At 40.9% G+C, this 13136-nt stretch overlaps 1 protein-coding gene across 5 annotated transcripts in view; it reads left to right on the top strand.

The window, feature by feature from the left end:
• Positions 1-13136, top strand: part of gria4a (glutamate receptor, ionotropic, AMPA 4a) — a 157978-nt gene that overhangs the window by 85841 nt on the left and 59001 nt on the right. For 4 of the 5 annotated variants that reach the window (XM_049575650.1, XM_049575646.1, XM_049575647.1 and 1 more), the window contains exons 8-10: positions 2845-3012; positions 4762-4866; positions 6518-6628. In XM_049575650.1, the coding sequence (XP_049431607.1) occupies positions 2845-3012; positions 4762-4866; positions 6518-6628 (384 nt within the window). Of the gene's footprint in view, positions 1-2844; positions 3013-4761; positions 4867-6517; positions 6629-8532; positions 8591-13136 lie in introns of those variants that run through there. The other variant, XM_049575651.1, reaches the window with a different exon arrangement.

Genomic DNA, 13136 nt, shown 5'->3' on the forward strand with positions numbered 1-13136 from the left:
CTTATGGGATGCAAATCAAGGGATGTCAGTAAGAGAGTAAACTACCTGCAGAGGCGTGGAGAGCATCAGCAGATTCTCTCCGTCGACTACCCTCTTTCCTCCCATTTTCATCTCACCACTCATTTCCACTGTGATGTGAAGGCAGCCTGCTGTGTGTTTGACTGCCTCTGTCTGTGTGGCGCTGTGTGCGTTTGTGTGTGGGCAGGGTGGGTTTGTTGCTGCTGAGTGTGTGGTGCTGTTCCCCCGCTGCGTTGCGTCTTACCTATAATGAATTTGTCAAAAAAAAACTGTCAAGATTACCACTACTTTTAAGAGTTTCATTAGAAAACAGATACACGTAATCTAGTTTCTTAGTTTCTGTCACGTTTCAAAGGTTCCTTAAAACACTGAGGGGTTTTCTCATTTTTTTTTTTTTCTTTTTTTTTTTTCAATTTACTCACTTTTAAAGTGCCTCAACGTAATTTAGGACACATTTATAAATTATTTTTAAATCCTTGAAATCCAAACTTCATCATCAAAGGGAATCCCCTAACAAAGTACATTTAATCACCGGGTTTACAATATGATTTACACATGTTTTTGTGCCATTTTAATGGCTCAGTGACTGTGTTTGAGAACTATAAGCCTGGCACATTTATGGTGACATTACATTTACAGTGAAGTTGATTGGTGGTGTTAACTGTGTAGTCATATAAAAGTCAGAGCGGTGAGATAGATTGAGACCCAGGTCAGCATGTTTGCATACTCATGAGGGGAGTTCATATGGAGACGGTCTGATGAGGTGATACAGCTGTGTTACTAATGATATAGGTTCTCTTTTTAGGAACAAATCGCATAGTGCTGTGGCACGGCACTGCAACATTAGCATATTCTATTCTATTCACATCAGAAACATTGTGTGGTAATTTTGCTTTACAGTGCATTTGGGTTACCTCTTTGTTTGGGGTTTCCAACACTGAAATGACAGGACTGTGATACTTGATATTTGTGATCCTATGCCAAGTATCGATTTTTTTTATTATAGAAAATATTAATGTTACAAGTACAAATTAAACTTTTGATATCCAACTAGACTAATAAAACCAACTACCTTTTCAGTAGCAGATCAGTTGCTGCAATAAAAATGATCAAAGTGAGATGGACAGACTAAAAACTTTTTATCTTATTAGATAAAACATTTGGGGATGAAGGGTTCCTTTTGGGACACAAATCACCGTTGAAAAAAAGGTGATAAATCGTAATATATTGCAGTATATTTTATCGCAATACTCAGCATATAGCAATATTTTTAATATCGCAATAATATTGTATCATGACTTAAGTATTGTGATCATATCGTATCATGGGTCCTCTGTTGATTCCCACCTCTACCCACAACCGAAGTTTGGATCACTTGACTTGAAAATGCTGAGACTCTCTTATATCTTAACCCTTCCAGTCCCTGGTCATAACCTGTGTTTTTTCCAGTTATGCTGATTAAGTTATAGAATTGTAAAAAATTTTATGAATGAAACTTTTATGTAGATACACTTCAGTGTAACTTTGTCAAGAAATAACAGATTGGGCTTTTTCACCCTGAGTAAAGTCAGTAAATTTTTACAGGAAACTTTTTAATGCCTCTCTGTCATGTCAGATGTTTGCTGTTAGGGACCAAGCACTGAGGCAACAAGGACACAGGAGTTGTTGACAAAATCATGGGTTTTTATTTGCCCAAAAAATGCATGAAAAATTTCAAACCAAGAAATGGACAGCTAGGCCTATAAAAAAAGGTCAACATTACATAACTATACTCAATATAATAACTAAACAAGGTGTTAACTGAACAAACTGACCTGTCAAAATGACACACGAGGGAGCATATGTAGTGGCTCAGCCAATCCAAAGAATACACAAGGGATAACCAAAAACTACAACTAAATACAAAGCAAAAGTAACTAAACCCAAATCCCCCCATGACATGGCAGCACATGGTTTGGTCCAATGAGTTGGCTCCAGGATTTAAGTGTCCTCAGCCCTCAGCCGCGCCTTTTGCTCCACCAGGAAGGGACCTCCCCAAACAACCGTGGTAACTCAAAGACATAGAAACAGATGATTAATATCAAACATTTTGCCCATGTAACCCTACAATGCTAGAACACCAACTGTGTGATGTGAATTGTTTAGGTTTGGTTGACCATAAATGAAAGTAACCTGAGTCGATATCAAACGAATGCGTTTAAAGATTGTGAATGGGAAAACATTACTATGTGTGGCTGTGACCATCACATTAGCATTACAGAATTAAGAGCCTGTGTCCACATAGCGTTTCTTCTTTGGCAGAGAGGTGATGGCAGGGTGCTGGGGACATTAATGTCAGCTAGATAGCTAATGTATGCTACTTTACCAGAGGGCTGACTACACAGTTAACAACAAACTAACAACGCATGCAGTGATAAAACCACAATACCACTGATCTGCTCCCACAAATGGGCTTCTCTGTCTTTGTTTTGTTAGTTTATGCATATTACACCCCTCGGAATAGACAGTAGCTAAAGGTACAGCAATGTAATCCAACTAAAAGTGCTCGGAGCAAATAAGCCAGCGCACTCTGAAAAAAAGCACTTGCCTTTTCACTAGGTGTTCACATACGCTCCCTGCTCTTTGGGAATAACTAAAAAAAGATGCCTGCACTCAGAAACAACACTGTGTTGACACAGGCCCTAATTGTATGACGGGATTAATCTCTGTCACGCTGTGTACTCACAAAGAAGAGGTATTAATTTGCCAGTCAAAACTTGTCTAAATGTTGACATGAATTTTCTTAATTCTGTCTCTTCCCTCTCTCTGTTTTCCTCTGTTCTCCAGTATACCTCATCTCTAACGTATGATGGCGTCCTCGTAATGGCCGAGGCCTTCCGTACCCTTCGCCGTCAGAAAATTGACATCAGTCGCCGTGGCAATGCTGGAGACTGCCTGGCCAATCCAGCTGCTCCCTGGAACCAGGGAATAGATATGGAGCGTGCGCTTAAACAGGTTGGCACAACTCTGATGTTGTACAGTTTAGTATAGACAGGTTGCAAAACACTGAGACAGATGTTCATACACAAACACACACACACACAAACACATGCACAAAGGCAGTCATTAAAACAGCTGGCACAAAAAAGGGGAAAATGTTCCAGAAATCAACGCCGACATTTATGTGTTTTAAATTCTTGTTGGGACTTTGATAAAGTACCACCAGAGTCCACGCGTACTCAACGCACAAACTTTTATTGCTGTACTTATAGGGACATTGCCCATTTATTTCTCAGGTACTAACATTAACAATAAGCACTATATGCCTTACCCGAACCTTAGCCTCATCATATTTTCTAACCATAACTCCAAAACCAAGTATTTATTCTGAAAGACTTGTTAATCTTTTGCTTTCTGGCAAATTATTCCTTTTAAATGACCTATCCATATAATTTCAGGGGGAAAATCCTTGATGCTACTTGATGCTGCTCAAAAAAATATCAAATACTGTTTATGGTCACCATCTTTCTGCAACAGCCATTCAGTGAATAACATTCAATAATTACATCTCTATCCACCTTATTCCTGGCCACAATACTGTGCGAGAATTCTCCGCAAGGACTTACAGCGCCTAATAGGAACCAGCATTTTTCAATAGTAACAGTTAGCTAACCGTACGTTAATCCCCTTTCCAAGAGTGACTGGGAAATAAAATGTGAAACACACCAGCTGTTACACCTCAAACAGGATAAAACAATCACACCTCAGCCATCTCTGACAGCTATTTCAAAGCTTTGGTTGTTTTCCTTTTTAACCAATAGCATAAGCAATTAGCTTGCCTTGCCTCATCAACATATCCTTGAATTAAACGGAGTCAGAGGTAGCTAAGGGTAAACATCTGCTCCTTCTAAAAGATGATGTAGGATTTCTTATGAGTCGTGAACAAGTACTAAAATATTCAGCGAACATTTAACATAATTTGGTATTAATTCTAGCTCCCATTATTTCCCAGATAATGCTCCACTTGTTTGCCTGAACGACACAGTTTACACAATTTTATAACTGCTGATTTAATAAATCACAGTCATCTCTACTTAGTGAAACATAATGGAGGGTTTACTAGCAGACCTTAGAGTAATAGTAGTTGTAGTGGTGGTGGTAGTAGTAAAATAAATAACTTCAGGCATTCATTTCTATGTGGCATGACAAAAGTACGGACACATTTTCAGCCTAGATGACTAACATGAACACATCCTTCAAAGTATGTTGCTGAGTTTATATTATATTTTGTCACGGGCACTTTCCAAATGTAGGTTGAGAATGCAGTCAGAAAGGGAAACAGAGATATCATGTACTAATGTTGAGTGACAGACCTGTCATTCAAGATGTCATTCTCTGCAGCAAATTCTGATTTAATACTTCTCTGCTCTCTTTGCCTTGTGGAAGTGTTTTTATTGTTTCTCATGTCAAAGAGCAATGCCTTTTTCTTCTGGCTGCATGTTCAACACACTTTTGTTGAAGTCACAAATTTAGCTTAGTCTGGTTGTTAGTACAGACCCAGACAACACAACAGGTACCAGCTCTAGACATTTGACAAAATACAAATTTTACGTTGAATAGTTGTAGTTAAATATTTGTTTTAAAAAAGCAGTATTTGCTGGATTGAAGGCAAATTGCTTTTAAGAAAGTGCCGTTAGCAGTTAGCCAACACGATTAGCCACTGGGACTAACCAATCCTCACTGTCATTGTTGCTATAAATTCAGGTGCGCATTCAGGGCCTGACTGGCAACATCCAGTTTGATCACTACGGTCGACGGGTCAACTATACCATGGACGTGTTTGAACTGAAGAGCAACGGACCACGCAAGGTAGGTTTTCCTCATGGGTTGAACCACATCAAAATCTTACGATGCAGCCAACTTATTCCATGGTGTTTTTGTTATATATATATATTCAGGCTGCGTTGCTGAAAAAGCAGTGTTTAAGGGTGTTTACACAAGGTTGTCCTTTTCAACCCTCTAAACAGACTCAAAGCGGTGACTCTGAATTTTTTGTGCATATGCGAACACTCCAAGAGAACTCAGACCCCTCTGAAGCAAACCAAAGTCAGACCACTTCAGGGGGTGGTGTGAGTTTCAAGTCCATGGTGCGGTTCACTTAACCTGTGTCTTGTGAACACAAAGTGCTCCAGGTTCACTTTGCTCTTTGCCATTGTATTTAGCCTTCTAGATCACATGCTACTGCACTGGGATGCTTTTAAAGCAGACAAAACCACGTCAGCCTGTAACGCTTGCAAGGACGCAGGATGAGGAGTAGTTTGTTCCACAGAAGATACTGCACATCTCCAGATGTGGAATGTAGAATACATAAAATGGCAACAGTCTACAGTACAGAAACGCAAAGGTTTTCCTCCAACTTTTAAGTTCATCTGAAAGTGAGGAGCTTCAAAACCACACTGCAGTGCCACGTCAAAGTAAAAACAAAACTATGTCAGTATATATCATAAAAATATATAGTGTGAACAGAGGACTGAGGCCCCATCAGAGCTGAAGTTGACCAGAAAGAGAACTGGGTCCTCTTTCAAATGAACTGACAATGTGAACACAAATATAGTGAGACCTTTTCTTTTGGTCCACTTTTTGGTGCACTTTAAGAGGACTGAGTTCAGTTTGTTTAAAAAGGACTACATGTGAAAACCACTTTTTCATCATTTCAGCAAATGTGACTCGTCAGCAGGAAAATTCCCTTTAACCTCTTAATGATCTTTGAAAGGACATAAAGTTACTGTCATGTTAAAGAATAATTCCTGTAGATTTAAATGTGAGCTGCATTTTTCTTGTTTCATTCCATGTGATGGCTGATTGTTAGAAAAATAATTAACTGACTTGATTTTCAATTAATGACCGTCATACTGCAGTTATAAATATCTTCAGATGACTGCCATTGAACCAGAGTAGCTTGAGTTTTGACAACTTTTTTGAGTGTGCACTGGGGAGCAGCTCCCAGCCAACCTGAGTGTACATAAAACTCTGCAGTGACTTAAATAAGGACAGTTTGAGCATAATCTTTCTCCATAATAGCAAAAAAAGGATGAGGCTCAAGATACAAGCGCTCATAATTTCTCTTTACTGGAAAAAAAGTCATACGTGTAGCACCTATAATAGAAAATAACACCATGTTCCAGTTTCTCAAGTGTTCCTTCGACAGCGATGTGTGTTTATTGAAAGTTCTTGGCTCGCACTCAATATCTCTCAATATCCTCTACAGTTCCAATGGGAAATCTGCAGGAGTGAGCTCATTCTGTTGACTCATTTTTTAACTTTTGTTCACTTCATCTCACATAACTTCCATTTCCTTTTTTTTATATCTCTTCATTTCTGTTTTATTTCATCTTGCGTTTTTTATTGTCAGCATTTTACATTTCAATTTTGCATGAATTGAGCCATAAAGTCTGACGATTGGATGATTTTTTTTCTTTTATCACTCATTCTCTCTTTCTTATTGCTCTGTCTTTCTCAGATTGGTTACTGGAACGACATAGACAAGCTTGTGTTGGTCCAGAATGAAAACGCCCTGTCCAACGACAGCTCGGCGATGGAGAATCGAACAGTGGTCGTGACGACCATCATGGTAATGTACCCTCAGACTGCTTTCATTTCTGCATAATTTGGGTGCTGTTTGATATTTAGATGAAGTTTCCTTCAACACACATCAGCCTTTGCAATTCAACAACTTAATTTCACCAAAACATTGTGCTCAAATGATTTTCCAGCTCGCATCTGCCTCCTGTAGAGGCTTTAAATTAATGGAGATGCAAATTAGTGCAAACATCAGGTGCACAACAGGTGATTAATACCCCAACTTATACGTGCTACAAAAAAAACCTGTCATTTTCCAAGCAACATCAGTCGCATGCAAAGAGACAGGAAGAAAGGGGAAAAGACTAAGCTTTCAAGAAAGGTGGGTGCCAGTGTCTTACAGGAATAGCTCTGCTGCTGTAGTGCTGTAGTATGGTGGTTCCCAATCTGGGGTTTGGGACTGCTACAAAGAGTTGCAATACATCTCTATATATAGAAAATGAGAAAAATGATTCAGCAAATTTGTTTTATGGGGTCACAAGCCAATAAGCATAGGAAGTTACTGTACAAGATAGATAGCCAGATAGAGTGTTTACTTTCCTTAGCGGCCTAATAGGATATATTCAGTGTCAGAAAGCCAGGGGATGAAGTACAGTGTGTGAATGTGATGTGGAGTTTTGTTAATGTCAAAGAAAAATCAGGTTGGAGCAGCATGGGCTGTACGAGTTGAAGAGAGAGCTCTCAGAGCACAGCCAGGAGGGAGTGGCACTTGTCCAGCTGGAAGATTACACTAATGTCTCATTAGCAGGCAAATCTAAAACTGACCTCAGATCACCATTTAGAAGTGACCTCAGTCCAGTCTCCTCTAATGGCTTTCACATAGACACCGGTCTGCGGCCCAGTATAATTACTCCTCTTTCTTCTACAAACACGGATAAAGGAGGGCTAATCGGTGGATTGGTGCACATCCTCTGCTTACATTTGATTTCACTTCACCCATCTGCAGCCTTTTTATGGTGGCCATCCCCTTCCTGTAAATGCAATCAGTCTAATTCAATTGGGCATGCAAAATGATGCAAGTGAAAGCAACTCAAAAGACTAATTTCAGCCCAGAGATAAAACAAGCCACAGATGCTTGAGCTTCGGCAATTCAGCATTTTGTTTCAAGCCACGTTTGCTTCATCCAGCAAATTCCTAAGTATGACCAAAATATCTGTAGTTCCACTCTAGTGCTCATACAGATACCTATAAATGGACACGTGTTCTATGACGTTGAATTAAAAACACAGTGAAAGTCTACAGCGCCACCTGTGGCCAGAGGTGGTAGTAGCCAGACAGGTCTGCGCAGAGGAAGCCAACCACACATGCTGCAGGAAAGAGTTCAGAGAAATGACTTCAGCTGGACTAAATGTCCCCAATGACAGCCCCGCCTCCAGACATGCACACTTCAGCTGGCTGTGTGTTAAACCTCAGTGTGTGGAGCGGTGCCTTCAGCCAGGACCAAGACAACACACACAACACGATCAAATAAATTAAAGGGCACGCTGTTATTCTGCGACAAAATCCCATCATGAATATGTGTATATTATGTTAATACCCTGTTAATATATCACTCTGTTGTTGGCTTGTGTTCTTAATTACATTTGTTTAGTGCGGTTGTAAAAGAGTTGGGTGTGCAAAAAGGAGTTTGGCAATACTGCATATGTCTTTTCGATGTTTGTTCCCTCCCTATTTCTTTCTACCCATTTCTGTTTGTCAACTTACTGTGTCCAACGCCACTATCCTCTCTCTTTCTCTCACTGTCTCCTGCTGTTTTTGTTTGACTCCACTCATCCCTCCAACCCCTATACCCCTCGTTGTTATCTCCATGCCTCCCCCACCTGTATATTTCTCTGTGGATGGTGAACTCAGCAGGCCTTGGCTAACGTTAGCTCAGCCGCCTCCTCCTCTTTGCAGCCTCTGATGATGAGGAAGCCTCTGCTGCGACACTGATGCCGGGTCTGCAGACAGAGCGACAGACTGAAACACAGACTCACCTGAGTAGCAGACCCTCGGGAAAGACAGAGGACAGACAGACTGATAGACTGAGCGTCTCTAAGGCTCTGTACAATGACTCAGTGTGCTCCATTTTTGTTTCAGTGTTGTTTTTTTATGTGTATTTTGTTTGAATTCTTTTTATCTTTGGAAATGCTGTCTTTGGTAAGTAGTGTGCCCTGCATTAACATGGATTAAATGGCAAAGAGGGACGGAACAGATGAGAAGGAGATTCACGGCCACCATGTGTTAAGCCTGTGAGGCGCTGGGATGCCTTGCTCACTGTGCTCCTGTCTTTCTCTCATGACAAAAACACACAGTTGGACGAGAGCTCTGTGAGGGATTCTGTGGCTGCTGTCAAAATTTGACATTTGGCCACACAAAATCACCAGACCATCAGACAGCCCTGTTAATTCAGATTCTTTTCACTCCTTTTGAGGACACCAGAAATCACCACCGCCTTCTCTGTTACACTACAGACAGGAAAAATTGCCTCACCCAAATGTATCATTTTTTCTTCATACATGCATACATATATATATATATATATATATATATATATAATTTGTTTTCATAAGAGAGTGATTCATGGACAGCATTTTGCACCTCTCACCTTTTGGTACCGCTCTCCCTCCATCTTCATCTTTCTGCTCCGTCACTCTGTAAATCTACTCAGTCATGCTCACTCACTCAGCTTTCCTCTACTGTATTTCAGTTCCAGTGAGAGTGCCACACCTGAATGGAAAGCTATAGGGGCATTTGTCTGAAGCACAGAGATCCCCATTACTTCACATTATATTGACGCCAAATGAATATGACTTGTCTGTAATGTAACTTTCACGCTAGCATTGTAGCAAAGTGCATTGGTGGAGACTGATTGTTAAGACTGTTGGTATTTGCCTTCATGAGTGTCAAGTCCGTAACTGCACTTGTTAACATGGTCACTGAGGATATGACAGTCTCTTTTGTTTTTGTTTCTGCTTTGGCCTTAGTAACAAGCAGTGTACCAAACGCTCCCTGTATGTTTGATTGGCTTTAATATAATATTACAATGTAAATTATTTTCTTACTTCTAATTAATTAAATTTGCCTCTAAATGTATTTTTATGCCTCCGTGCCAACAATAGCTGTGGTTGGACAGCCCAGTCTCACTACGAAGTTGTCAAAATCTGGTGCTTGGGCAGCAACTTTTGGCGTCAGAAACCAACGAAAAAGCTGTCGATGTGATACGCGGCTGGTTGCCGTTTTGTTTCGTGGTACCCGGTGGCATCAGGAGGAAACGTGGCGGGACAAGGACAAAAGTTAAGGTGGCAAAAGTCTTACTGGGAAGGGTGGTGGATGGGTCCAACAAACACCGACTTTAACCCGAGAGCGGTGTTGTGTCCCATAAGATTCTAAAGCCAAACCCTGTTTTTTTTTTTCCGAAACCCAACCATGTGCATTTGTTGCCTAAACCCAACCAGGTGCGTTTGTCGTTTAAGGACAAAAAAAAAGCCAATTTGCGGTGTTGTACCAACGTAGTGCGCTTATTTTGAAAGAGACTGTATGTAAACGTTAAATTTCCTGTGAAAACTTACGTGTATCATGAAAGAAGACAATGCATATGACAGGCAGACCTTGACGTGTCCCAGAACATTGACAACCAATACACCCAGGGTACCTTGCACGTCATTTGTGGACGTGGAAAGTCCATGACCAAATGTCATTATGTGATGAAGTCGGACTGAGAATGTGTTGGGTCGGAGGCATTATATTTTGGGGTTGTCCATTCATCCGCCCCATTCTTGTGAACATAATATCTCAAGAATGCCCTAAGGTAATTCCTTTAAATTTGGCACAAACGTCCACCAGGACTCAACGATGAACTGATGAGATTTTTTTGATCAAAGTTCAAGGTCACTGTGACCTCACATGGTCATGACTCAAGAATGCATGTGCTAATTATGACCACGTGTTGAGGTGATGACATTTTCTATACAGAAAGTCAAAGGTCAACTTCACTGTGACATAAAGTTCACTTTTCAGGCCATTACTCAAAGCCATAACTTAGGAACAGAAGGGGAGACATTTGGTCGGATACTGAATTGATGACACTAATCTTGGGTGCCCAGCTTGACACTGTGCTTATTGTATGGATCGCTTTCTGCTGCCGGGTTGAAGATGTCCGCGAAAAAAATAATGTTTTAGAATTTGTAGTTTCTCTGCAGAAACACACACATTATATAGGATATTGTCAACGATCATTGCTACATATGAGTCTAGACAAACATGGATGTAAACCGTAACTGCAACCTGACTAATTTGCAAAGGCATACTAGCCAGGGGGCACCGACTCTAGTCTACGATGATTGGATTGTCAAAAGATGTAGCACTTACAGCTTTAAAAACACAGTACAGTCCACTCACTTTTATATTCCGCCAGTATGTGTATGAATGAAAGGTTAATGTTCTTATCCCACGAGGCTCCTTATCAGGATGCAGGACACTCTTACATAGAGCTGAAGATAGAGAATTGACATTAGGGAGGGACGTTATTGATGTGATTGTATAGACTAGGTTGTAGTACATAAACAGATGACATAATATGCAAGCCTCTGAAAATGTAGGCTCTGGATAAGTGTAACAAGTTCAGCCAAAATAGAGTCTAAGAAAAGGTTTTGTGGCTGCTGGTTGACTGGCAGATGGACCAAGTGGGAGACATTTGGCGAGACAGACAACAAGGCTTGTTTTCACCTGGCTGGTTAGTTACCTGGTGGACTGACTTACTCAGCAGCTGACTGTCTTTGCGGCTGGCTGACTTGCTGTGAAAAGCTTTTTAACTGGCAGGTTGACTCGGTGACAGACCAACTGGTGTGATGACCAACAGACTGGTTCACTTGTTTACTGGTCGACTGACTGACTGCTGAACTGCCTTGCTCTCTTTATGGCTGAATAGCTGCGAGATCATACTGACTCACTGGCCAGATATGAGACTGGATGGATGATAATTTACTGTAATTGCAGTAATTAATGAATGAATGAAGTGAGCGACCAATTGACGGACTGAAACAGGCTGTGACTAACTGACTGCCTGGCTTGCTGCGTTGGCCGTCTGAACGGATGGCTCGCAGGCTGATTAAATGTCTCGGTGGTTGGCTAACTCGTTACGCGAAAGTCTGGCTTTTTAAATGCTGAACTGATTCTAATGACTCGACACTGTCCAGTCCGGTGCCTGTCTGTTTTTGCTGGCTGGCTAACTGGCTTACATAGCAAGTCCTGTCTGCCTTTTTGGCTCCAGTGTGAAGTGTTTCATGTCTTATCAGCCCCAACCATTTGCTTCTACAAAGCTGTTCTCCCTCTTTCGCCCACCCGTTTTCCCTCTTTATGTCTGTCTTTTCAGCCTTTCCCCTCTTTTGCTTTCCGCCTCTCTTCCTCTACATTTTTCACGTTGTCATATTCTCTCTTCCTCTTTATCTCTCCTTCACACTTTCCCTTTTTCTGTTCCTATCTATCTTCTATTCTCCCTGTAGCTATCTCTGTTTGTATTCTGATCTGCTCCTTCATCTTTCTTCTGTAGTCTCATGCAGCTGACACACCCCACATCCTTCTCTCCATCTGCATTTCCTCCTGTTTCTCTTTACCATGCCCTCCCATTCTTTTCTTTTAAAACTCCTGATCTTCGATTTCCTCCTCTTTTCTCCCCTCTTCTTACCTGCCGTTACCCTGACTCATAATGCCACATACACCAAACATTATACGGTGAATACATGCACTGTTATCCAGAACACACACAACCACACTCACACACAGCATTGGCATTATTACCTTCACACCAAGACAAAGGCGTCTGGGGCAAACTGATAACAAACCATAAGGAGGCTTTAAAGTGAAACAGTGCCACTGTTGGCAGAGCTCCCACTGGTTTGTGTGTGTTTGTATGTGTGTGTCTGTTTAGTTGCTTACTTGGAACTAAATTAACTGAACAAAGTGGCCCACTCTGATTTCACACACTTGACCTTCTAACATGATAAACCTGACGGTTATTTGATGGAGCAGACAGATGGTTGCGCACTCCTTGTTAACACACATTAAGTAAATGATTCCCCTTGAGATTTAATGATTTAAGATGAAAAGTGAAGCGAAGTAGCCTTCTTAAATTTTTCAAGAGAGGGTCATTAATAAGACGATCTCCTGACGTGAGACTCTGCACATATTAGAGCTTTAAATAAATATACTTAAAGAAATAGTTCAACATTTCATTTAACCAAGAGTCCAATGATCACAAGCCATACGGTCCATCCATCTGACATAACTGGAACTTAGAGCCAGTTATCTTACCTTAGCATAATGACTGAAAATAGCAAAAAACTGTTAGCTTTGCTCTGTCTAAAAGTAAAAAAAATCTGCCTACCAGCACCTCTAAAGCTCACTGATTAACACATTATATCTAATTTGTTTGGCTGTTTCATGCTGGACTACTTCTTGGCTGTAAGTGGTGACTTCCTGGAGCTTTGCTGGTTGCCTGCAAAGTCACAACAAGACTCCAG

This window comes from Epinephelus fuscoguttatus, linkage group LG5 (genome assembly GCF_011397635.1).
Source record: "Epinephelus fuscoguttatus linkage group LG5, E.fuscoguttatus.final_Chr_v1".
Taxonomy (NCBI): Eukaryota; Metazoa; Chordata; class Actinopteri; order Perciformes; family Serranidae; genus Epinephelus; species Epinephelus fuscoguttatus.